Here is a 27,961-nt window from a genome sequence, read left to right as displayed (position 1 = left end):
TAGCACCCAAAAATTCCCAGTTTTTTAGAGTCCAGCACAACCACCAATAGCAGTTACAAGGAGAATATATAGCGTACAATGTAATTTTTGGAAAATTAGCTAGTCTCAGATGTTTTGAGTAATGAAATAATGTAGCTGAAAGCAGACCGTTGTCGTCATTCAAAAAGCAGGCCCTCCACCATGTAGATTAAACAATACAATGGTACTGATGATAGAGACTAACCACCATAGCTGCTGACTATGTTTCACATCCCGTGCTCCATTGGTATTCGGGGCCGTTGAGTTACCTGGGCATGGGAGGCCTTTATCATCTCCACGGCATTCGTTTGCAAAAAGCCCTGATGGATAACGGCCATAGATGTTGATGTAGTTGAACATGGTGTTTGCACAATCCGTCGTATTGTCGTTTAATTCTTCAAAAAATGGGCATGCAAACTTCACAAACGCTGCACAGCATGCATTTGCTGGATATTGAGGGCCTTTGCATTCACTTGTTATAATTGTGTAATTTTGAACCTGGAAATTGACAGAGCATGCTGCAAAGACGCATGCACGCAACATAAAGTGCCGTCAGGACATGCTATATAACCCACATTTAGACTGCTGAGAAAAGCCCTTTCTTCATAAAGAAACTAATCATGAACAAAGTGCTGATTCATGAGGACGACTTACGAGTTAAAACTTGAAGAAGATGCCTATTTGGAATAACCGCTTCTGTATCGCCAGCTGAAGGCACTGCAAGTCTAAGAAAATAATGATCAACCTCAATCAGACTAGCAAATTTTCATCTCACCAATCATATTTAATCAGAAAATACAGGCATTTGACTAGTTTAAGGCCATTTTCTTTCGCAATTTGATACACAAGGGAACCATCGGACTAGGCGTTTCAGCACGACAATATGCTATGCAACTATTGACAGCCTTTACCTGCTGATATTTAGTCATCACCCTCCATCAGTAATAAGCTCCCTCACGTGGTGTCAGACACCATGATGAATGGCCTACTTTATGCATAACCTGCCAGTTGAGCAAACTGTAAAAACCATAGTAACAAGGGAACGCTGTTCCAAGCTTATGGTACATGGGAAACTCATTCCGCAGAGAATTGTGCCCGGGGCCCGTTCCCGTTCCAAAATGACTGGAGAGATGGTGTATGCAACATTTGTAGCTTAGGTTCATGTAAGACCAACACATGCATTTCCATGACAACTATTTAGATTCTTGAGGTTCTTTTTTATTGACCCAGCCTGTGAGCTAGCTTTCTTTTGCATTTTGCTACACAAGGGAACCATCCGGATAGAGGACACTTGATCAAGCAATACCTTGCGGCAAAAGAGAGCATTAAAGGTAGCAGAGCTCCATAAATACCTTTCAGTCAATAGGCTTCACATATAACAGGCCAAAAAAAAAGGAATATCGAGTATAATAATACTACAGCACCAGCTATTCAGACAGAGAAACGCCAACCTGCTACTAATGCTCAAACATACCTTTCACTCCAAGCAGTTAGCAAGATACAGACTTTAGTTAAGGCCAGCGAGGACAAAGCACCTGCTTATTGATGAACTTCCAGTTAGGTGAACTATCCAGAGACTACTTGCAAGACCAGGACAGAAACTATGCAACTTGCTATGACACAAGACTCAGCATTGACCTGCTGGCGACCCGTTATCATTCTCCATTGATTCAGCAATATGCATTCTCACGCCATAGCAGATACCATGATGAGTGGCCTAGTTTATTCATTAACTGCCAGTTGAGCAACCTATAAAACTTGAAAACCTTAACTACTTTATAACCGGCAAGACCATTTGTACAGGAACTTTCCGTACCTAGACATCAGGATGGACGTTTGAGTTGTGTCCAGCCAATGTAATCCAGGCCTTGAGTTCCGGTGGTTTATGAAGGCGTATACATAGACCCCAGCAGTGCATGCTTTTGGGGACCAATGCTTTTCATGTAACTGCTTTCGACTAGGCCAGGAGCCTTTATAAGTGTGCCAAGGCCTCCTCCTCTGGCAGATTTGCTTGGGAGCACTGCAGAGAGAGAGAACCCTCGGACATTGTATTGGTTGAAGCATAATAATAAAGAAATATTGAAGAGGGTCACCAAAATCGAGTCTTTGGGGCCACTACACCTGGGCACGGAACTCCGCCGTGCCGTGTCCTCTCTCTCTCTCAATTTTGTTCAGTTGTTTCAGTTTCTCTCACATATATTGCATTATATCTTTGGCTTGGGGTGTCCAAGTCTATTACATGCAACGTGTCACCCAAGTTACTCAATAGGTTACAAGCCAGGTTAACAAGCCAGTTGTCTATTCCAAGCATCATTAAAGCATAGTGCTCAACGAAATCAGGTTGGAGCAATAGGTTGCCCCCTCTGTCTCTTACTTGCCGAACTGGCAAAAGCATGTGAGAGAGGCTATACTTTATGGATATGAGAAAAGAATCAACCTCTCATCTCGCTTTGCATTGGTAGCGCAAGGACGATGGAGTGAAAGACAACTTCCGACCCATGAAGGAATCTCGCCACTAGACCCTCCGATCTCATAGCGAACAAGGAACGCATCCACAAGTGGAATCTCGCCACTAGACCCTCCGATCTCATAGCAAACAAGGAACGCATCCACAAGTGTACCCCTGAGAACCACACCAACTTAGATTGCAGCCTTGCACGTCAAACCAGACACAAGAACCAACCATTTCCCTTTGGCCATTGGTGGAACACGTAATAAGCACAGTCTTGCTAGCCAGCCACGTTGACTCGTTGAATCCTGGAGCACAGCCGTTTGCCCCACAAGAGCGCCTAGCAAGTAAACTCCCATGCCCATCAATTTTTGCCTGCTTAGCGATTTCTGCTATTACAAGAAATTGATCGAGCCATGGAGCAAAAGATCAATGAAATTATGGAATATAGGAAACACTCTCGCAAAGCACTGAAGTCTTAAGTCTTTCCCTGGCTACCTTAGTCGACAATCAACTCTCAAGGATTTGAGAGACAAGGTGTCGAAAAGGAAACACCGTCAATGTGTTCAATTAGACGACAACTCTAGTTATCCTCTTCCTCCTCCTCCCTCTGGTTCCAATGAGGAAGACAATCAAAAAAAAACTACAAGAAATCATGTCGTTCTGTCACGTGCAGCGGAATTGAATACGGTGAAGATCTAGTTTTACCCTTCCACAAAATCCTTTCCTTCTTTCCTTGCGTTAGTGAGTGCTTTGTGCTTGAATGATGGTTCCTTTTACTTTCCCTTGAAGAGAGGGGCCGAGAGAATGCAGTAGAGATGTGTAAAGGGAGAGAGAAGACGAGAGCGACACCCGATGGGGTCCCAACCAACCCTCTCAAGGGCCCCCCACACCGTTGCCAATGTGATATTTGCTTTAGATTGCGTAAATGGAATGTACACAAAACGCAATACCTCAATGCACACTCTACTGACTCGAATGACGATAATCGTTGCAGTAACTCCTCTGGAAGAGGCACCTCCGGGGCCGATTTGATGCACCTTGGATCCTTCTCGATGTGGGATTGCGGATGGCCACCAAGGGGAAGATATGGTGGCTGAATGCACTCCCGAGAGCAGCGTGTGACTGAAAACGCAGCAAGTTCTCAAAAATGCCAACAATCCCAAAAACGCAAGACTGATCTTGGCTTCTTGGGTGCGATCTGTTGCTAGGGAGACAGCGCCTGCAATAGGTGTGCAGATCCGGGCCGGCATGTCACGTGACACATCCAACCCTATGCGTCCGTGGACAATCTACAGCACGACAAGGGTTCAGTCAGTCCAGTCAGTCTAGATTTAGCAAGTGATCTGGCACTTTTGTGAGTCTATTCGTAGACCGTGCATGCCCAGTCACTTAGTGTAGATACATATCCTCTGGTTGCACACAGCATGATCATAAGCATTCCCATCAGAATCTATCAAAATCCTTCAGGGGAATTTTCCAATGCATTTAGCCTATTTTACCTATTTTTGACATTTTTCACTTATTATTTTTAAGTGACTTTTGTTGGAAAGTAGGTAGGGAATTGAGTAAGTTTGTATATAAGCAAACCTAGACTAGCACTAAATGGCAGAAGAGGCAACAGGAACAAATCTCAACAGGCAACTTCTCAAGCAAGACACTTGGTGGATTTTCCTCCAAGCAAGGACCTTCCCTCAGCTAGAGTTTTTGCAACAGGTATTCACCGCAAGCAATCCCCATGCCTGGAGTTTTTCCTCATGCATAGCGTTTTCAGTTTTGCAACAGTTTCAGCATCGCCGGCAAAGCTGCAACACATCAGCGTTTTCAGCCATTGCCATCGCCACAGAACTCCCTAACCTAGCGTTTTTTATCATAGCAAGATTCAGCCCTAAAGAGTAGCAGATTCAGCCCGAAAGGACCATCAGTTTTCAGCCCTTAAGAACCTCAGTTTTCAGCCCTAAAACCTGCAGATTTTCAGCGACAAGATCATTAGAAAGCAACCCCAAAACCAACGTTTTTGGATTGTAGCAGATTTCAGCCCATAGCGTTTTTGGACAGCAGATAAAAGATTGCAAATTTCAGCCCTTAGGTCGGTCTCGTCATCACCGTGGTCATCGCCGACATAGCCTAGACTTGCATTAGTCACATGCATTCAGTTTGTACCAGTTTGTGCAATCATAAGTAGACCACTCTCGCCGACGAGAGTAGGGCCTTCGGAGGAGGGTTTTACGTCTCTGGTGTCGTATCTCTCTTCTCTCTCTATCTCTCAGTCTCATACACTTGCACGCACAGTGTCCATTCACTTTGTTGTGATCATAGCATTCTCTCATTAAGAATGGAAGGCTCTCCCTTCCATAAGAACAACAAAGGAACCTTGAGCACAGGTCGAAGCACTCATCTTGAGCAAAGTGCAAACATTCATTCCGCGGCACCTAACATTGTTATCAGAGCTTTGGCAGTGTTCTGTATCACTCAAGGAAAGAACCACAAGAATCACAAGATTTTTTTTATTTTTATTTTTGCTTGTTGCGGTCAGACGAACCCAAGTTCGCTTGGCCGTGTCGATTCCTAATTGTGTTTTTGAAGAGTGACAGGAATCCCAAGAAAGAAGGGCTTTTCCAGCCTCCCCTTGTGTCTCTTTTCACTCATCAAGAGCGGACCGTGCACTTAGCGGCCGGCCAATCGACGTGAGGTGGGAAAAAGCAACCTTGGTGTGAGCGCAAGGCCGCCAAGGGGTGCGCCCGCAGAAAAGAGAAGAACTCGGGTGAAGAGAAGATCCTTCTCAAACACGGTTTGCAAGCGAAAGAAAACCTCAAGAACCTCAAGAACCCAAGAGCCTCAAGAACCCAAGAACCCAAGACCCACAAGAACCCTAGTTCCTCGTGAACTTAAGAACCAAAGATCATAGTGCATGGTCCTCACCCGAAGCGGAATGGATACTTCGCATACAGGTGATAAGCATGGGAGTGCCGAAGAAGAGCTTTCCCCACCAGGAGGGTTTCCCGACCCTCCCCCTTCCCCATCTATGCCACGAGTTGTACCAAATTCTATGGAGGAGATGGTCAAGTTGATGATGGAGATGATGGCACAACAACAAGAAACGAATCGAGTTGCGTTGGCACAACTAGAAAGAAAAGCAGAACAACAGGAAGCCAAGGACCGCGAGCACGAAGAAAGAAACGGAAAAATTGCCATCCAACAAGAAGCGTCTCGCATTGCTTTAGAACGCGAACGCAACGAACGAAAAGAAAGAAAAGCACAAAGAAAGGAGGAAGCGGCAGCACGACGGCGGTTTGGGAGGCCGAGCGTGAGGCTCAAAGAGAACTACGTACTCAAGAATTGGTTCAACAAGTACTTGCCTCGAAGTCCGAACCAACCAAAGATCGTGGGAGTTCCTCCAGTGGCGCAAGCCACGATGGGGATTTCAACAATCCAGCCACAAAGAAGTTGACTTTCAGTAAGTATGATGGTAAGATGGATGCTACGGTTATTCATTCTTGGTTGCATCAATTTAATGCTTATTTTGCGAAAACTAAGAAGACAGGGAATAGCAAGGTTTTGACGGCAACTATGTACCTTGCCGGTGATGACATCAATTGGTAGCACGCATGGCAAGAGGCACAGTTAGCCGCGCACCTAGAGGAAGCCGACGAACTCACACCCCTTTCCTTCAATTGGGTTGATTTCCAAGACAAGCTCAAGGCGCAGTTTATGCCACCTCAGTACCTCACACGATTGAAAGATGATCGGCGCGCTCTCAAGCAAAATGGTATGCTGGTTATGTCTTTTTCTAACCGTGTTTTGCAACTAGATACCCAATTACGCAAGTCGGATGATGAACGCAAAGAGACATTCCTTTACGGATTGGACGAGTATATCAAGTACGATCTCGAGGTGCTCGATCCAATCGATCTCAACAAGGCGATAGCGATTGCTCTCGCGCAAGAGATGAAGCACAACAAGGGAAAGCCTAAGGAGAACAAGACTTCTACAAGTACCTCGCAGACTTCTCAGAACCCTCAGAACGATAAGAACGGTAAGACTAGTAAGAACAGTAACTCTTCTAACCAATCTTCCAACAGTCTCTCAAAAAAGAATTCTTCCAATGAACCTAAGGGTAAGACTAACACAATTGCTAAACCTAAGCTTACTCCAGATGAAAAGGTAGCACAAGGAATAGTAGGAGGATACATCAGGTCGGAACAGCAAAGCACTTATTGTAAGGAAGGTCGTTGTTTTCATTGTCACATTAAGGGTCACATAAAAAGAACATGTCCTAAGCTTGAATCGAATGAATCTAAAGAATCCACAGAACCCACTTTCTCTCTCAATGCAATTACTGATAACAAGAGTGTGCCCCAAGTGTCTCTTGACCCTCCCATTGATGATTCTCTCATTAAATGTTATGGTCAGGTATCGGGGCAGCGTTTTGTCATATTGTTTGACCAGGTAGTATGCATGATGTGATCAGTCCCTCTCTTGTTGAGAGAGCCCGCCTAAAAGTTAGTCAGAAATCTCCTCTCAAGGTCTCTGGCTTTGTTCCAGGTATGGACTCTCTCATCACGCAAGAGTGTCTTGGGTGTGTTGTTTACAATTCAACAAGCTGCCTTCAATAGAAGGTTTTTTTGTCTCTCCTCTCTCAGGATGTGATATGATTTTGGGCATTCAATGGTTTCGTGATCTTAACCCTCTCATTGATTGGGAGGCTAACACTTTCACTCTCTATGCCAAAAGTGACTCTCCCATTGTCATTCGTGGAGAGGGCATTGTTCATTCTCCCTCTCTCATTGCTAATATGCAAACAAGATTGAAAGCATTCATGAGAAGGAGACTCTCTCAGTCTCTTCTTCTCCAATGTCACGTGACACATCCAACCCTATGTGTCCGTGGACAAGCTACAGCATGATCAGGGTTCAGTCAGTCCAGTCAGTCTAGATTAGAAGTGATCTGGCACTTTTGTGAATCTATTCGTAGACCGTGCATGCCCAGTCACTTAGAGTAGATGCATATCCTCTGGTTGCACACAGCATGATCATCAGTATTCTCATCAAAATCCATTAGAATCAGTTAAGGGAATTTTCCAGTGATTTTAGCCTATTTTCCCTATTTTTTTCATTTTTCACTTATTAATTTAAGTGACTTTCCAACAAAAGTAGATAGGGCAATTTTGCTAAGTTTGTATATAAGAAAACCCAAGTTAGCACTAAATGGCAGAAGAGGCAGCAGGAGCTCCCCGCTCAACAAGCATCTTCTCAGCAAGAACCCCGAAGTACTCTCAACACCCCTTGGCGTTTTTGGTCCTACCTCATCGCCACACTCAACCCTAGCATTTTGGATATCGCTAGCACCGCCCCAACCCCTGGCGTTTTCAGCATTGCTACCATCGCCAGCAGTTCCCAGGTTACCTAGCGTTTTTGCTAACGATCCCCAGATCTGCCAACGTTTTCATTTTCAGCCTGAAGTAAAGCCTTTGCAGCAGCGTTTTCAGCATTCCACACAGTAGCAGATTCAGCCCTAGATGCATGAAGAGAACCCCATTTTCAGCCCTCAAAAACGCAGCCAAAACAGTCATTTTCAACCACCCGAATCAGTCCCAGATTTTCAGCCATAGTGTTTGTATGGACAGCAAATAGAAGACCGCAGATTTCAGCCCTTAAGTCGTCAACGTCGTCAACACCGTCGTCATCGACATAGTCCCAGGTTGCATCAGTCCATTGCATTGTCATTGTACCACTTTGTGCAATCATAAGTAGACCACTCTCGCCGACGAGAGTGGGGCCTTCGGAGGAGGGTTTTACGTCTCTAGTGTCGTATCTCTCTTCTCTCTATCTCTCAGTCTCATACACTTGCACGCACAGTGTCCATTCACTTTGTTTGTGATCATAGCACTTTCCATCAAGAACGAAAGGCTCTCCCTTCCATAAGAACTAAAAGGAACCTTGAGCACAGTTCGGAGCACTCATCTTGAGCAAAGCACAAACAATCTTTCCGCTCCTGTGGCAGCAGACGTTATCAATGAAGCCACACCTAGTAGCACACAGCAAGAGCAGATTGTGGCTGCAGCTATGTTTGCATTACGGGGCTTGGGAGGAGCTGGACCTGGTCCTGTACCAATGATAAGACTATCAAGATATTACCCTCCAAGGTTGACTTGGGTGAGAAGAGGCAGCAGGAGCTCCCCGCTCAACAAGCATCTTCTCAGCAAGAACCCCACAGTACCCTCAGCACCCCATTAGACTTCGCGTTTTTCCTCCACAACCCTAGCGTTTTCTGGAACATCGTCAACCTCCCCCTAGCCATGGCGTTTTCAGCTTTGCAGTGATCGCCATCATTCCTACACGCCAGCATTTTCACTAACGCTACCAGATCTATTTTCAGCCCATTTGGCAGCAGATGGTCAGCGTTTTCAGCATGCATGGATAGCAACAGATTCAACCTATAGAATTGCAGAAGAACCTCATTTTCAGCCCTCAAAAACGCAGCCAAACAGTCATTTTCAGCCACCCGAATCAATCCAGATTTTCAGCCATAGTGTTTGTATGGACAGCAGATAGAAGGCCGCAGATTTCAGCCCTTGAGTCGTCAACGTCGTCACCGACATAGTCCTAAGTTGCATCAATCCATTGCATCGTCATTGTACCACTTTGTGCAATCATAAGTAGACCACTCTTGTCACAAGGCGGGCACCACGGTCCACGTGCCAATAGAAAAGAACAAACTGAACAGACTTTTAGCACTTCAATAACAACAGAACTGAGAGAGAGAGAGAGAGACGACACGCGACACGAAGTGGCAGAATTCCACCCCACAGAGTATTGGCCCCAAACCTTGGCGCCCCTTTCGGTATTTCTTTATATTGCATCAACACAATACAAGCCGGTACTCAAGACTCTGCACCTTCGTACTGAAGCATGCCAGAGAATGAGCCCTAACCTCATATTTAAAGGCTCTTGGCCTAAAAAGCAGTTTACAGTAAAAAGCCTTCAAACTTAAAAGCTTCTGGTCCAAAAGCAAATCTAAAAAGCTGCCAACGTAAATCACGGAAATCCGTACAACCTGCCACGTCATCAACTAGCACAAAACACGGAAATCCGTACAACTTGCCCCGTCATCATGCCAATGCAATTTTCAGAAATCTGTCACGTTGCCCTTAGGGTTAGGGTTTCTGCAGTTTTTAGGATTAGGGTTTCCAAAATTAGGGTTTGCAGGTTTTAGGGTTAGGGTTTCCAAAATTAGGGTTTCAACAGTTAGGGTTTTTGGCAGAAATTAGGGTTTCCATTCTTTAGGCTTTGACATGTCAGCAGTTTGTTACATCTCCTCTTCTTGAAAGAGAGTAATCGTTCGCGATTTAGCATATCTGCAAAACAACTCAAGTTAGCTCAAAAATTTCTGAGGGACATTCCGAGAAACAATCACTTTGCCCTTTTTATCAAGGAGTTAGCTTCTCCTTTCGACTGTTTTGATCAAGGAGTTAGCTTCTCCATTCGTCCAGATCGGAACTCTTGATATTCCGGCGTAGTAAAATTAGCCATCACACCCAGACCATACTGATCTTCCACGAGTGTCTTGATGCACTCAAATTACATACCCAGGCAATCTCATCCAATTAGGATTATTCAGTAATTGACACATCACAATGCAACACAAATGCTCACATATGCATGTTACAAGACACAACAAACAGAGCCGTTGAGCACTCCCCCGAGACAAACGGTATGCGGTATGAAGCTACTCAACGACTACCTCGTCACTCCCCCCGCAAATAACCTAAAAAGGTCCGGGCCATGAGCTCACAGGACTATACAACCAAACGCTCCCCAGATCGCAGTCTGCGTCGCTCGGAGGTTCAAGCATACAACCAAACGTCCCCCAAGCATTGGCCTGCGTCGTTTGGAGGTTTTCTAGCATACAACGAAACGCTCCCCAAGCATCGACCTGCGTCGTTCCGAGGTTCAAACAATATCAAGACAGTATTTCTCACTCCTCCACTCGGAAGTAAAAATCACCAATCAATGAAACCAGTATTGAAACCAAAGTCAAACATTTCAAATCGGCACCAAGACAGGTTTAAAACAGATAGCATCCATTTCAAACAAAGTTCAAACAATACTTTCTCAAACAATGTTCAAAAGTATCTAAGTAGAAAACAACTAGAGAGGTCATTCGGGGTTTTGTTCAGACAATCGAACTTTGAGGACAACGGGCTTGCCCTTCTGCATCACGATGATGGTTCGGTTCCGGACCTGGAGAGTTGCATCATTCTTGTCGTCCCAAGGCATGCCCAAGAGAACGTCGCAATTGCCCAACTTCATAATGTGGAAATCGGCTTTTCCATGATAATCTTGTATAGTGAGTGGAAGTGCACCAATGAGCAGTACCACTTTCTGAGTTTGCCTCGTGGCTAGCTCAACTTCAATTTCTCCACCCTCTACATCATAATCAAAGTGCATCTACTTCAAGAATTCTGGATGGATGAAGTTCTCCATAGCTCCGGGGTCAAAGAAAATAAGGGCTTTCAAGCCGTTGACTTTTCCATAAGCTCTGCATAATTCATTAAAACTCTCGAGGTGTATACCATAAATATCGGGTACTAGTCCAATAGCAGGTCTAGGCTTCTTGGCCGGAGGTGGCCGCGGGGATCTGTCTGTCGTGGGAGCAGAAGGTTGCACTGAGGACGTCGAGGGTCGCTCAGGACATGTATTGAACGTATGCCCTGTTTGGAAACATTCGAAGCATCGGCCTTCTTGTAACAAGGCGTCTTGTTGAAGTTGTGTCAAACGAGGCCGTTGAGGTTGGTTTTCACGAGATTCTCGAGAATTTGTTCGTTGTTGCCGGGAGTTCTGGTTAGTGGCCAAAGGTTCTTCTATGGTAAACTCCAACTTTCCTTTCATGAGCTTGTAGCCGACCGCGGCATGGTCCATAAGCTCTTGCATGGTAGAGACTTGCTTGGAGAGACAATATTCCTGCAATGGTGATGGTAGTCCAATGGTGTAGCGCTCGCACTGGTCCTCCAAGGGAATGAACTTAAAGAAGGACACTGGAAGGTACACGTCGAGAAACCTTTGGTTATAATCGTCCATGGTTTCGGTGGCAAGCATTTTCAAGTTGCCCCACTCTACCAAAATCCGGACTTCAAACATTGAAGTCATGTAACAACGTGCAAAAACTGTCTTGAAAGCTTGCCAGGTCCTTGGAGCATGCGGTTGTGTCGCGATTGAACTCCACCATTGCATAGCATTATATTTTAAGAGATCTCGCTGCTCGAGAAATCTTGGATTCTTCTGTATAGTTCCAAAGCATAGATGTTGTCGAATTGCTATAGGAACTGCAATGCTTTCTTGCGATCTTTCACCCCGGAAAAAGTGAAAAATTTGACTGTCGTGCCACCATCTTAGAAATCTTTGGGTTGGTTAGGCGCAGGTCCCGGGTATGGAAAATAAGGGTACCCATATGGGCTCCAAACATTGTAGCCTAGTGGCGGTGGTGGTGGAGGTGGGGGCAATGGCAGTGGCAAAGGCGGTTGCACTGGATCAGGGTCAGATGGCTGCACCATATTCCTGAAGACTCCCCCCATCGGAACAGACGGCTAAGAAGGTTGCCGCTCGGAAGCTCTCGTACTTTCTGGTGCCCGCAGGAGGAGGTACCACCTGGGGCATCAGAGGGGGTAACATGTAGTTCAAAAATTGTTGAAAACTTTGCAGCATCAAAAGATTTTGCTGAGGATGCCGCGAAAGAATGTCGTGAAGCTCGTTGAGCAGAAACTGCAAATATTCTGTTGAATCCATGAATTCCAAGTATTGGGTTCTTAATTGGCTTATGCCCTGTAAGACACTGCGGTGAAGACGAGAGCGCGCCCGATGCGCGATGAAATAAGGGTGGGTGTGGCTAATAAGTCCCGGTTGGAGGGAGAGCATACCTCCCAATAAAATTCCAATAGCTCTGTCTGCTCTTTTGTAGGACTGGTATGCTTTCAGAAAAGCACACGCCTGATGCTCTGATACCACTGTCACAAGGCGGGCACCACGTGCCAATAGAAAAGAACAAACTGAATAGACTTTTAGCACTTCAATAACAACAAAATTGAGAGATAGAGAGAGACGACACGCAACACGGAGTGGCGGAATTCCACCCCAGAGAGTATTGGCCCCAAACCTTGGCGCCCCTTCCGGTATTTCTTTATATTGCATCAACACAGTACAAGCCAGTACTCGAGACACTACACCTTCATATTGAAGCATGCCAGAGAATGAGCCCTAATCTCATATTTAAAGGCCCTTGGCCTAAAAAGCAGTTTATAGTAAAATGCCTTCAAACTTAAAAGCTTCTCGTCCAAAAGCAAAGCTAAAAAGCTACCAACGTAAATCAGGAAAATCCGTACAGCCTGCCACGTCATCAACCAACGCAAAACGCGGAAATCCGTACAGCATGCCACATCATCATGCCAATGCAATTTTCGGAACCCATGCTACCCTTAGGGTTAGGGTTAGGGTTTCTGTAGTTTTTAGAGTTAGAGTTTCCAAAATTAGGGTTTCAGCAGTTAGGGTTTCTGGCAAAAATTAGGGTTTCCATTCTTTAGGCTTTGACACGTCAGCAGTTTGTTACAACTCTCGCCGACGAGAGTGGGGCCTTCGGAGGAGGGTTTTACAACGTCTGGTGTCGTATCTCTCTTCTCTCTATCTCTCAGTCTCATACACTTGCACGCACAATGTTCATTCACTTTGTTTGTGATCATAGCACTTTCCATCAAGAACGGAAGCTCTCTCTTCCATAAGAACTAAAAGGAACCTTGAGCACAGTTCGGAGCACTCATCTTGAGCAAAGCGCAAACAATCATTCCGTTGCACCTAATGATTTGGATGATAATGATGAGCATGATGATTTGCATGAAGATGGTGTGATTGTTCACAAGGATGATGTGTTAGTGGATGCTTTTTCTAGCGAAGCTAACCTCGTTGTAGATTCGATCAATCACGAAGAACCGATCTTGGCTTAGGTCCAAAGAACCCTCACAGGAAGTATTATGTGTTCGCATGATTGGTACACACACATTGTTCGAATGTTTCATTCGTGATCGTTTCCTGTATTTTAGTCAGCATCATTATGTGATCCCTTTTCCTAGGCATGACATATTGTATAATGAGCACGTTTCACTCATGAATGAGCATGAATGCATGCGGATTTTTCATGAAAATCTGAAAAGTATGTATGTCAGGAAGTCACATTCCATGTCTCTTCCTTGGCATGACAGTTTCTGAACGAGCATATGAAAGTCTGAGTACCAAGCGTGGGCATTTCCATTGTGTTTTGCCACAATTGATTGCTCTAGATCATAAGAGAAAGATTCGATCTCATTGTTTGCATGTATTTGATGAACGGATTGTCACTCCGTTTCTATGTTCATCTACATTGCATGCACAGTCTTTTAGGAAGACAAGCTTTTTTCCACTCACTTAACATGGAATAGGTATGTTCATGGTTTTGTGTTATAAATGGTTTCAAGAATTTTCAGCCATGAAGATTCTTGCAGATGGAAGAAGCATGACTCTATACGAAGTTGAAGCATTGAAGGAGCCACAAAAGACTTTGTGTCGCTTTCGGCGCAGCCCAAAGAAGCAAGCGTTGCGGACCTTTATGAAGTTCAAGTACCGCAGGACCCACACATCAGAGTGGGCTGGCGAAGAGTCCCTTCCAGGATTCCGGATGCTATTGGCGATCTCCCTCGACGCCATACAGTTCGGTACCAGTACCTCACTTTGAAAAGGAGGGGATGTCACGTGACACATCCAACCCTATGTGTCCGTGGACAAGCTACAGCATGATCAAGGTTCAGTCAGTCCAGTCAATCTAGATTAGAAGTGATCTGGCACTTTTGTGAGTCTATTCGTAGACCGTGCATGCCCAATCACTTAGCATAGATGCATATCCTCTGGTTGCACACAGCATGATCATCAGTATCCCCATCAGAATCCATTAGAATCAGTTAGGGGAATTTCCTAGTGCATTTAGCCTATTTTTCCTATTTTTGACATTTTTCACTTATTATTTTTAAGTGACTTTCCAACAAAAGTAGGTAGGGCAATTTTGCTAAATTAATATATAAGGAAACCCAAGTTAGCACTCAATGGCAGAAGAGGCAGCAGGAGCTTCCCGCTCAACAGGCATCTTCTCAGCAGAACCCACAGTACCCCCTCAACCTAGCGTTTGTAGCTTCGCCACCAACACCTAGCCCTAGCGTTTTGGTGTTTCCTCTCAGCCCTGGTGTTTTTGCATATCCTCAGCACCTCCACAACCTTGGCGTTTTCAGCCATCCCATGATCGATAGCAATCCCAAAAAAACCAGCGTTTTTTACTAATGCTAGAAGGGCAGATCAGCGTTTTTCAAATTCAGCCTTTTTTGCAGCAGTTGATTCAGAGTTTTGGCATCCAAGATAACAGCAGATTCAGCCTAGAGGATTTGCAGAAGAACCTCATTTTTAGCCTTGAAAAACGCAGCCAAAAGAGTCATTTTCAGCCACCAGAACAGCCCCGAAATTCAGCAGTTAGAAGACCGCAGATTTCAGCCCTAAAGTCGTCGTCGTCATCACCATCGTCGTCGTCGACATAGTCCCAAGTTGCATCAGTCCATTGCATCGTCATTGTACCACTTGTGCAATCATAAGTAGACCACTCTCACCGACGAGAGTGGGGCCTTCGGAGGAGGATTTTACAACGTCTCTCGTGTCGTATCTCTCTTCTCTCTATCTCTCAGTCTAATACACTTGCACACACAGTGTCCATTCACTTGTTTGTGATCATAGCACTTTCCATCAAGAACGGAAGGCTCTCCCTTCCATAAGAACTAAAAGGAACCTTGAGCACAGTTTGGAGCACTCATCTTGAGCAAAGCGCAAACAATCATTCCGCTGCACCCAACATCCAAAGCATGACACACAGGATTTGCATGATTATGAGAAGCATGATGATGATTTGAATGACAATGATAAGCATGATGATTTGGATGATGATGATAAGCATGATGATTTTGCATGGCAGATCAACCCGGCAACAGTTAGACACAGCAGATCAGCCTAGCGTTTTTGCATTTTGCAGAATTCCGGCATGATCAAGATGTGATTTCTCACAAGCATGATTAGTTGCAGGAAAATGACGTGATTGTTCACAAGGATGATGAGTTAGTTGATGCTTTTTCTAGCGAAGCTAACCTCATTGCAGATTCGATCAATCACAAAGGATCGATCTTGGCTCTCGAGCCTAGGTCCCAAGAACCCCCTCAGGAAGAACCGATCTTGGCTCTCGAGCCTAGGTCCAAAGACCCCTCACAGGAAGTATTATGTGTTCGCATGATTGATACGCACACATTGTTCGAGTGTTTCATTCGTGATCGTTTCCCGTATTTTCGTCAGCCTCTTTATGTGATCCCTTTTCCTAGGCATGACATATTTGAGTACGTTTCACTCATGAATGAGCACGAATGTATGCGGATTGTTCATGAAAAGCTAAAAAGTATGCATTCAAGGAAGTCACATTCCATGTCTCTTCCTTGGCACGACACAGTTGTAGCAAGAGCACATGCACCAAGCATGCGCATTTCCATTGTGAATCGCCACAAGTGATTGCTCTTGATCCAAAGAGAAAGATTCGATCTCATTGTTTTCATGTGTTTAATGAACGGTTTGTCACTCCGTCTCTATGTTCATCTACATTGCATACACAGTCTTTATAGAAGACAAGATTTTTTTCATTCACTTTACATGGAATAGGTATGTTCATGGTTTTGTGTTGGAAATGGTTTCAGGGATTTTCAGCCATGGAGATGCTTGAAGAAGATAGAAGCATGACTCCCGACGAAGTTGAAGCACTGAAGTAGCCACAGAAGACTTTGTGTCGCTTTCGGCGCGGCCCAAAGAAGCAAGCGTTGCAGACCTTTATGAAGTTCAAGTACCGCATGACCCACACATCATAGTGGGCCGGCGAAGAGTCCCTTCCAAGATTCTGGATGCTATTGGCGATCTCCCTCGACGCCATACAGTTCGGTACCAGTACCTCACTTTGAAAAGGAGGGGATGTCACGTGACACATCCAACCCTATGTGTCCGTGGACAAGCTACAGCACGACAAGGGTTCAGTCAATCCAGTCAGTCTAGATTTAGCAAGTGATCTGGCACTTTTGTGAGTCTATTCGTAGACCGTGCATGCCCAGTCACTTAGTGTAGATGCATATCCTCTGGTTGCACACTGTCACGATTGTGACTTGTTACACTCTTCTTGATTCATTACAGATGCAGATGCGAAGTGTGACTAACCCAGGAGGACTCTTGTTCTCGAATGGTCACACCCCTTCGCCCAAAAGACATACCTCTTCGCCAAAAGCCACACTCCTTTGACGATTGGTCACACCCCTTCACCTTACGGATGCGACTCTTCACCCAATGGTTGCAGCTCTTCGCCGAAAGGATGTGTCTTTTCGCCTAAAGTCATGTCTCTTCACAAAGAGACATGCCTCTTCACTGATGACTATTCAATTCCTATAAAAGGAACCCTTGTATCACACTTTCAATCAATCAAACACAAAGTCTTCTAAGTCTTGTTCTAAGTTCAGTTTCAGTTTCTTAAGTCTTAATCATGAGTTTAAGTACTTAATTAAGGATTAGCGACTAGAATCCTTACAGTGGTATCAGAGCAAATTTTTCCCAGGACCCGAAGGTTGTGAGCCTCTCACCCTCACCGCTACTCTCCCCCTTCCCGGAGTTGTATGGAAGCAAAAGAAAGATGGCCATGAGGTAATTTTTTTTCTCAAACACATACATAAAGCTAAGCAGAAGATGGCAGAAAGCGTGGGTGTTGCGGCATACTAGTTGCACTTCTGGAGTAAGTCTCTCCAACAGTAGGTGACGCTTCGCGTGGATCTCCCTTGCGCATCAACCGTCAGCCCATGCATCCAGGCCGCCCCTTCACCCGGCAACTCGCTCACGACAACCCAAACATGGTAGCGCTGGCTGTTTTTCCAATAGGCAGTAGCATGCGTTTTAAAAAGCCAACAGCGCAACGTTTCACATGAAAAAGCCAGCGTTCGATTTTTTTTTTAACCAAGGCCACCCTTTTACTTTAAAAGATTTTGGCCGACCGCCCCAACTTAATTTTAAGTGGGCACCCTTGGGCACCCCTTTGTGGAAAAATTAAACAAAAAAAAAAAAACCAAGAGGCCAGTTGCAACCAACGCAATGGCAAAACAGCGCCATCATGAGAGAAATTCAGCGCACCCTCTTCTGCTAACTTCCAGCGCCACCAATTCTGGCCATCAACAGACGTGCACGCGGGCTTGTTCAGAGTCATGGACAACGATGCCTTCGACGTTTCCGTCAATTTTCTCTCGTATATAGACGAGGTACCCGAAGAAATATTGCCAGAAAATCCTTCTCCGGCTCCCGAAGTGATAATTATACCAGATACCCCCGAAGCAAAACCCGTACCCGAACCGGAACCCGCATTCGAACCGGAAGTCATTCTCATTTCGGATTCCTCGTCTCCAGTTCCAGTTCCAGAGGAACCGGTGATGAATCCTCGTCAAGGACAATGGGTTGAGTTCTTGGCAAATTTTCATATGATTATTCAATACGTGCCAGGCCTTGCAAATGCAATTGCAAATGCCTTAAGCCGTCTTCCTTGAGCCATCAACTTTGCCATTTCCGGTGTGCAGATGGAGATACCTGCTTGTTTCAAGCATGAGTATTTGACAGATCGAGATTTTGGGGATGCATTTCAAGCTCTTAAATCCTCTACTCCGACTCCTGTAGAGATAAATATGTTTGCAGCTTACACCACTGTCAATGACTTGCTGTATTACATTGATCGCATTTGTGTTCCACACAATACACCATTGCGGAAAATTTTGATCCAAGAGCATCATGAAGTCCCTTTTGCTGCTCATCCAGGCATCAACAAGACATACAAATTGTTATCTGCAACATATTTTTGGCCACAAATGCAGCAAGATGTTATCAAGTTTGTCAAAGCTTGTCATTCTTGTCAAACAATGAAGGCCTCTCGACAACTTCCTCAAGGGTTACTTCATCCTTTGCCCATATCTCAAGAAAGATGCGAAAGTGTCAGCATGGATTTTATCACTACATTGCCTGGTTCTCAAAAAGGCAATGCACAGATTCTCGTAGTGGTGGATCAATGTTCAAAGATGACACACTTTATTCCTTGCAAGAAAGCTGCCTCAGCACCAGACGTTGCGCAATTGTTTGTGCAACACATTTTCAGATTACATGGATTACCAAAGTCTATTGTTTCAAACAGAGATCCAAAATTCACAGGGCATTTTTGGACATCCTTTTTCAAATCCCTCGGTACAAATTTGTTATTCAGCTCAGCATACCATCCTCAAACTGATGGGCAGACAGAAAGAGTGAATCAAATTTTGGAAGAAATGCTTCGACATTACATACAAATTCGATTGGGATCATGGGAAGAGTATTTGCCACTTGTAGAGTTCGCATACAATAACTCTATCCATTCAGTAACTGGCATGACTCCATTCCAAGCAGATTATGGGCATACTCCTCTTATACCGACAAACTTTGTTCTTCAACACAAAGTAGCTCTAGCAGATCAGTTGGTTCAAGAAATGCAAGATGTACTTATTCAAGTACGTGACAAGTTGGTTCATGTCCAACAAAAGTACCAGAAACAAGCCAATAAGCATCGACGACATGCAGATTTCCAAGAGGAAGATTTGGTTTTATTATATGTAGCACCTCATCGCTACAAAACTGTGAAATCGGTCTTTCCAAAGTTGCGCCCTCGCTTCTATGGACCTTTCAAAATAATCAAGAAGTACTCAGTTGTCAGTTACAAGTTAGAACTTCCACTCTCATGGGGAAAACTTCATCCAACTTTCCACATTTCTTGGCTCAAACAATACATACAAGGAGATTCGCCAATTCCAGACTTATCTTCTTATGTGCCAGAAATTGAAGATGAACACATAATTCTTGTTCCAGAAAAGATTCTTGATGTAAGACAAAGAAACAAGACGAAAGACAACAACAGAATTTCTTGTCGAGTGGATGGATCTTGATGAGTCAAACTCAACTTGGCAGACGGATGAAGATATGCAGCAGTACCCAAACCTCCTTCAAGAATTCTTTGAAAAGCGGAAGACTTTCATCTAAACACGGGGTTTTAATGTAAATGGGAGGGAATGTCACGATTGTGACTTGTTACACTCTTCTTGATTCATTACAGATGCAGATGCGAAGTGTGACTAACCCAGGAGGACTCACACCCCTTCGCCCAAAAGACATACCTCTTCGCCAAAAGCCACACTCCTTCAACGACTGGTCACACCCCTTCACCTTACGGATGCGACTCTTCACCCAATGGTTACAGCTCTTCGCCGAAAGGAAGTGTCTTTTCGCCTAAAGTCATGTCTCTTCACAAAGAGACATGCCTCTTCACTGATGACTATTCAATTCCTATAAAAGGAACCCTTGTATCACACTTTCAATCAATCAAACACAGAGTCTTCTTAGTCTTGTTCTAAGTTCAATTTCAGTTTCTTAAGTCTTAATCATGAGTTTAAGTACTTAATTAAGGATTAGCGACTAGAATCCTTACACACACAGCATGATCATACGCATTCCCATCAGAATCCTTCAAGGAAATTTTCCAATGCATTTAGCCTATTTTACCTATTTTTGACATTTTTCACTTATTATTTTTAAATGACTTTTGTTGAAAAGTAGGTAGAGCAAATTGAGTAAGTTTATATATAAGCAAACCTAGACTAGCACCAAATGGCAGAAGAGGCAACAAGAGCCAAGCTCAGCAGGCAGCTTCTCAAGCAAGACACTTGGTGGATTTTCCTCCAAGCAAGGACCTTCCCTCAGCTAGCGTTTTTGCAACAGGTATTCCCCGCAAGCAATCCCCATGCCTTGCGGCTTTCCTCATGCATAGCGTTTTCAGTTTTGCAACAGTTTCAGCATCGCCGGCAAAGCTGCAACACATCAGCGTTTTCAGCCATTGCCATCGCCACAAAACTCCCTAGCCTAGCGTTTTTGGTCATAGCAAGATTCAGCCCTAAAGAGTAGCAGATTCAGCCCGAAAGGACCAGCAGTTTTCAGCCCTTAAGAACCTCAGTTTTCAGCTCTAAAACCTGTAGAATTTCAGCAACAAGATCATTAGAAAGCAACCCCAAAACCAACGTTTTTGGATTGTAGCAGATTTCAGCCCATAGCGTTTTTGGACAGCAGATAAAAGATTGCAAATTTCAGCCCTTAGGTCGGTCTCGTCATCACCGTGGTCATCGCCGACATAGCCTAGACTTGCATTAGTCACATGCATTCAGTTTGTACCAGTTTGTGCAATCATAAGTAGACCACTCTCGCCGACGAGAGTAGGGCCTTCGGAGGAGGGTTTTACGTCTCTGGTGTCGTATCTCTCTTCTCTCTCTATCTCTCAGTCTCATACACTTGCACGCACAGTGTCCATTCACTTTGTTGTGATCATAGCATTCTCTCATTAAGAATGGAAGGCTCTCCCTTCCATAAGAACAACAAAGGAACCTTGAGCACAGGTCGAAGCACTCATCTTGAGCAAAGTGCAAACATTCATTCCGCTACACCTAACACGGCAGATGCAAAAACGCTAAGCTTCTTGCAAAAAACGCTAGGCTGTTTTGCAACTTTCCCGCAACGAAAATCGGCAGAGATGCTAGCACTAGGCCTGCACAATGAAAACGCTTGCTGTTGAAGCTTGGGAGAAGAAACAGTTGTTGAAGGTGCGCCCTCGACGTTGGCAACTGATACCATGTGAGAGTGCGCGTGTACGGAAGCGTGAGAGAGAGAGAGAGAGAGAGAGAGAGAGAGAGAGAGAGAGAGAGAGAGAGAGTAGAGACAAACGCAAGATGTGAGAGGAGGGGGCGACCAGTCCCCCCGTGACTACTATCAACCACAAGACTTGTGAATACATCAGATAATGGAAGTGGGTACCCCCTGGCCCCATAAATAGGTGCCCAAGGAGAGGTAGGGCAATGCCATATAAAATCCCCGACAATCCAACAAGAAAATGAATATGAAAATATATGAGGGCGCCCAGACAAAGTGGGCAACCGGTCCCAAACACGGGCGGCTGGACCAAGACAACCTAGACTATGGGTGGCCAATCCAAAGACATAGTAGTCGTACAAGTATGCCCTAGACCTGTGAAGCAGCAAAGTGGTGTAGGTCTAACAGTCCACCCCATGACGAGACCGTGTCAGTGGTGTCGTGCGCAAGAGCAGTTGGCAGTGTCAGTAGCAGTCACAATTGTGTGCACCTTGGGTCTATCCATTGGGCATGTCAGTTCTATGCCGAACCACCCTTGGTCACTTGTATGAGCAGATTGTTATCAGCATGGAGAGCCTTTCCCAGATCTCTCTCTCTCTCTCTCTCTCTCTCTCTCTCTCTCTCTCTCTCTCTCTCTCTCTCTCTCTCTCTCTCTCTCTCTCTCTCTCCACATCCAACCCTATGTGTCCGTGGACAAGCTACAGCATGACCAAGGTTCAGTTCAATCAAGTCAGTCTAGGATAGGAAGTGATCTGGCACTTTTGTGAGTCTACTCGCAGACCGTGCATGTCCAAGCACTTAGATTAGATACATATCTTCTGGTTGCACACAGCATGATCATCAGATTCCCATCGGATTCCATCAGGATCGTTTTCCAGTGCATTAGACCTATTTTCCCTATTTTGACAATTTTCACTTATTATTTTAAGTGACTTTTGTTGGAAAATAGGTATGGCAATTTTGCTAATGAAATATATAAGGAAACCAGAGTAGCACTTTCTGACAGAAGAGGCAGCAGGAGCATTGCTCAACAGGCATCTTCTCACGCAAGACCCCTAAGAACCGTGGCGTTTCCCCCTCGAGAACTCCGTCGTTTTTCAGCCCTAAAGGCCAGCGTTTTCAGCCCAATTAACCTGGCGTTTTTCAGCCTAAGACATCAGCGATTTCAGCCATCAAACCAGCGTTTTGCGGAAGCATTTTGCAGGCCTTGAACCAGCGTTTTTCATCCCTGCAGATCAACGTTTTCAGCCTTACGAAACAGCAGCAAACCAACGCTTAGAAGAGCAGCAGATCCAGCGTTTGTAGACAGCAAGGACAGCGTTTTTGCAATAACAGATCAGCCCCATCGACTTCAACAATTGCAGAGTCACCAAGCATTCAGTTTTCAGCCATAGGCTTGTCATTGTCGGCATCACTGTCAACCTCGACATAGCATCACTTAGATTTGCATCAACATCTTATACCAGATTGTGCAATCAATAGCATAGACCACTCTCGCCATCGAGAGTGGGGCCCTTGGAGGAGGGTTTTACAACATCCCTAGTGTCGTATTCTCTTCTCTCTCTATCTCTTGGTCTCAGCACCTTCATTCACAATGTTCACCACTTTGTTTGTGTCCATTGCACTTTCTCACTAAAGGAACGGAAGGCTCTCCCTTCTGTAAGTAAAAGGAACCTTGAGCACAGTTCGGAGCACTCATCTTGAGCAAAGTTCAACATTCATTCTGCTCCACCTCTCTCTCTCTCTCATTCTAAAATGTCTTGTCTCTTTCTACCTCGATGATCTCTCTTCTCCACAAGTATGCCTTGTTCATGTATTTGGCATTGCAGGTGTTCTAAATCGGAGTCGAGGTACCCACCCGATCACGAGCCAGTTCTTGTCTTCATTGCATCTTCTTCTGCCACCTTTGACATTGCCCACCCGGGAATCCGATCGACGCGGGAAATGGCTCGTTGGATTCCTCTAGCCTAGAACTACATGCACGTCATGCCAAATGCCCATTGTAGTATAATGACATTTGTCAAAATGCGTGTAGAAACCATTTATGCAAGAGGGTTCCAAAATTGGAAAACCTAATCTAATCGACTTGTCCGAACATGCAGGTCCTCTCACAAAATTGCCGATACTAATTTTCCTAGGATTCTAGACATCCCAATCTAGGAAGAAGGGGAAAATTGGCTCTCGAAGTCGATGAAGCATGTCCACATGGCACACAGAGCCATGTGCACATGACACGTTCAGACGTAGAAACTCTTTTGACGACTCTGATGATGACTCCTGCACTTGCTGGACCACTTTTGGCAAGAAGAGGAATCACTTCGTTGGGGAACAAAATCATGGAAAAGAGAAAGGGCAAGAAAAAATTCAAGGGCACCATTTGAATTTTAACCACTTGGTAGGGGCTTCTTTCCGTAAAAGAAGAGTGGACCACAACATTCGTGCATTTCCTTTTGAGAATGATGTTGCCCTCCTGATTTTGGAGTGCTCTGAGTAGCGCCCTCAAGAGAATGCTATGTCAAACTGCTGAATAAAGGCTAAAGCCTTGGGAGAATCTCGGAATCCTGAGAAGGATTCAAACTTTACTGATTGTCCACCTTTCTTAAATTCCTTGGTCTTTTTGCCCTTGTGATCGAGAAAATCATATTGATTGGCTCTGTAAAAGTGTTCCTTCTTTGAATAGAACATGTGGTCATCGGAGTCTGACTCTCGGAGGAGGATGAATCCTCAATAGAACTATCAGAAACAAGTCAAGATCTGCTCTTCTTCGCCTTCTTCTTGTTCTTTCTTCATTTCTTGCCCTTTCTGTCCTCTTCTCTTGAATTGGAAGAGGAAGAGCAATCTGGACTGTCAGAAGAGGATGAATTGGACAATCCTTCAAAGCGTACATGCTTCTTCTGTTATCTTGCACTTGCAAAAGAAGATTGACGGCCCAAATAACCGGCGTAGTCAATCCCCTTGTTACGTTTCTTCAATTGTTTCTTCGTCCCCAAGAGTTGGTTGACTCGCCTTTCTACGACGTCATCAAGTTGTTCTTCAATAAACATCCTTGGAGTAGGAGGTTTCTTGAGGGCCAAATTTATTGGTGAGCCAATGGCTTTCTACCAATGCGTATGCACTTCGTCAATCCGATGTCTGGTCAAAAATTTGGCATATTGTGGATCCTTTGCAAGCTGGAGCATCTGCTTTGCGCACGCATCAACTTGCTATTGACGTTGCATCTAGATTAGCTGATACTACGTAGGCCAAGGTGGCCCATATTCGTGATCTGCTAATCCATTCGAATTTTCCATGCTGCCTCCCGTTCTCGAAATGTCAGGAGGGTTCGTTTGATTCTTGCGGGATTCATTGTTTGAATCCATGTGTCGCGATAAGAGGATCGGATTTCCAGGTAGAAGAGAAATCGGTCGTTCTTTGATACCACTGTAACAAACTTGGACACCCCCAAATCTGGAATCTAACTCGACACACGAGAGAAAATAACTTCATAATACTTCACTTAATTCACAATCCAACTGAGTCGACACGGCTCGACGTAGTTTTGTGGCCAGAGAGACTGGCCCCAAAGATTGGCGCCCCTTTCGATATTCTTTTTTTATTAATGCTCGAGCAAAGTGCAGTTGTCCTTGGGGCTCCTCTGCTCACCGGCTCGTCAGCACACACTGAGCCAGAGAGAGCCCAAGGGACTTGTTTAAAGGCCCTTGGCCTTGGGGGAAAAGCAATATATGAAAAGCTGTCACTAAGAGAGGCACTTTGAAAGGAGGAGCTGGCAAGAGGTGCACACAGAGCAGGAAAGCGACCCCGAATATACAATAAGACAAGAAGCTGCAAAAAAATGCTAATGGAGTGGTGGAATTGTCCACAGTGAAACTCAACCAACAAGCTTCTTCGGCAATAGGGATGGCGATGACAAATCTAGCATGCACAAGCCTGATGCTCTTATACCATGTCCTAGTGTGCAAAGGAAGGAGAGAGGAAAGAGACAATGGCACATGAGAGAGAGAAGACAGATAGATGGAAAAGGCTGGCAAGTAAAATAACTTAAGACGGCAAAGTTTGCCAATGATTCAAGCAAAAGGACAGAGAGCACCCTAGGCCACATATATAGTGAGGGAGGGTAAGGTTGGGTAAATCTCTCTATCAAATACCACGACCAAAATAAAACCCTGATCCTACAAAAATAAAATGGTCAAAACAAGCTTAAAACACGCAAAGTGCCGATGCAAACCCTAAGTGTGCCCTAAATCCCTTTCCAACACGTGTATAGGTGGCCAACCCACGACCGCTGGCCAATACATGTGTGATGAGAAGATTATAAGCAGGAGGGAGCCACAACAATCAGAAACACGCAAGAAGTCCCAGCCTAGTAAAGCGATTCCCTACCCAGGGCACTGACAATGGCAGTTTAGGGCCACTAACCTCCCTCAAGCCAATAACTCTTAAAGACTTAAATTGCAAAACACTTTATGGGGAAGGTATTTTCCTTTGAGATCATCCTGGGGATTGCAAGCTTCCACCTATTCTTCACACTAATAACAGTGATTTTGAGAATTTATTAAAGACACGTTTGTACAAAGCTTATAGATGCTCACTCAAGTCTCAAGTGAAGCATAGAAGCATAAGAAACCAGCATTATCGATGAGTCAAAGATTGGTTCTTCTCTACTGCGAAAAGGCAAGACTCGGAAAAATGAAGAGCAAAGATCAACTCTATCTCAATTGGGTAGCACATACTTTGAAATTATTTGGGAAAGACTCACAATGTTTCCATGTGAGTCATTAAGCAAAAATTGAAGAATCAGAAGAGATCTTAATCCGGTGGCAAAGAAGGAACTACATTAACAAAGACTCTAGCCAAAACCAAGAATCTAAAGGGTAAGGTTGACATTCATGGGCAGGCCATTTCTTGGTAATTATGTTTGTTCCAAACACAAACAAACAATTTTGAGAACTGAGCATGAACGCTTTCAACATGCTTCCATCAGATCTCTTTTTTGTAATATACAGCAACATAAATTCAGTAGAGAAATAAGAACAAGCTGATTACTTTTTTAATCCAATTCGTCAATTACGAACTAACAGGCAAACTAAGAAGCTGTGACAATCAAGAGAAACAATTACACATAAATACCAAATAACAACACGTTTTCCATAGAGGTAAAGGGCACGTATCATTAAGCTTTCTATGCCTCCCTCACATGATCTGAATACAGAGATCATTGAGTTGGGAATGGCACATTAAAATGCCTTAATGATAAATTTCTTGAAGTCCCGAAGCCTTCAAGCTTCTTGGCAAGCAGCAGAAAAGGAAAAACACTGTAGTAATACAATTTGGGTGGGGGGGGGGGGGGGTTTGTGTGTGTGTGTGTGTTCCTCCCTATTGGAACTCTCCTTAGTGCGCGTCGCATCAGCTTTTCCCGTTGTGTCAGCTGTTCAGCTTATGATGAGGTTGTGAGACACCTGCTTGGGATTGTCGCTTCACCAAGGCCTTCCTTGACCGAATATCGCTCTGTAAGCGCCTCCACTTTCCCTCGGCAGTTTTCTGCAAACAGTTCTGGGCTTTTGGCATTCTTCCAACTGCCCTTTAACATTTTGCAGTTTTCTTCAAATGGGTTAGGTTTTCAGCTCTATAGTCTTGGTGGCGTCAATGCAAATTTCGCATGTTCCATCAGCATGATGCGGATCCATTTCCTTCATTCAACATTTCACTTAGGCAATCCTTACATTGTGCCCCATGTTGGGGGCATATCCTCGGATATCTTACAGCTCTTTTAGCGCCTTTACATTACGGCACACTGCTGTGTTCTTCCCATTGTATCTGGGATATCCTACAGCTCTTTTACCGCCTTTAAATTAGGGCACACTCCTGTGTTCTTCCCATTGTATCTGATCTTTCTGATGGGTTTTTCTCACTTTAAGATTTCCCACTTGAAAATTAATCAAAAAAGATTTACAAAAAAAGGTGTGCGCGCGCGCGAGAGAGAGAAAGAGAGAGAGAGAGAGAGAGAACTCACAGGAAATGTATCTAGAATCTCCAGAAACATGAAAGGAGCAGATGGCCAGCATTACAAGGAGAACAACCGATCGGATCGCCATATCCATGACTGCATCAATGAGACGAAGACTGGCTCTCTATCCCCTTCTAGATCCGGTCAACTCCCTCTCTAGCCCGCTGAGCTGTTCGAGCTTCAGTTAACGAGTATAGAGCTCATAACTAGGCTAGATAGTGCAGAAATCGAAATGAATCCTGAGAAAACGCGGCAGAAATCTTGGCATTGGCGGTATGTCAGTCCAGCTGTTCAAAAGATGCCTTTCTAACAGGTCATCAAAGTCATGGCAATGGTACATTACCATATTCAAATTAATTTTTCACACCTGGGCGTTGGACCTTAAGGCTCCTGTCACACTGGGACAGGCGGCCACAAGGCGCCTAGGAGGGCCCAGGCAATTGCAGTCACATTGGGCCATTACTTAAACAATGCCCACATTTGACAATGAATTGCATGTAGCCAAGTGTTAGAAATCCTCGTTCCGTGCCGACGGGTATTGTTCAAGACCTATGCTCTTCTTCGCGCGCTCATTTTTTGGAGATGGCCGCTTCACTCACAAGTTGGCCAATCTCCCTTGCCCGTCCCTCTGGCAAAAGCTGCAGGTCAACTTTTTCTTTT

The 27,961-nt window shown here is 44.7% G+C and overlaps 1 protein-coding gene across 1 annotated transcript; it reads right to left on the bottom strand.

Moving 5' to 3' along the window:
* LOC147435878 (GPI-anchored protein LLG1-like) lies at nt 1–27,603 on the bottom strand. Its single transcript, XM_086488795.1, has 3 exons — nt 27,308–27,603; nt 673–735; nt 1–536 (listed from the first exon to the last, which is right to left on the bottom strand). Exons 1-3 carry the CDS (start codon nt 27,393–27,395, stop codon nt 160–162), a joined length of 528 nt encoding a protein of 175 aa, XP_086344921.1. The 5' UTR covers nt 27,396–27,603; the 3' UTR covers nt 1–159.
* Between the last annotated feature and the right edge of the window lie 358 nt (nt 27,604–27,961).

This window comes from Adiantum capillus-veneris, chromosome 18 (assembly GCF_014529385.1).
Source record: "Adiantum capillus-veneris isolate H3 chromosome 18, ASM1452938v2, whole genome shotgun sequence".
Lineage (NCBI taxonomy): Eukaryota > Viridiplantae > Streptophyta > Polypodiopsida > Polypodiales > Pteridaceae > Adiantum > Adiantum capillus-veneris.
The sequence above is the reverse complement of the archived record's forward strand: the minus strand, read 5'-3'. Positions and strand labels throughout refer to the sequence as shown.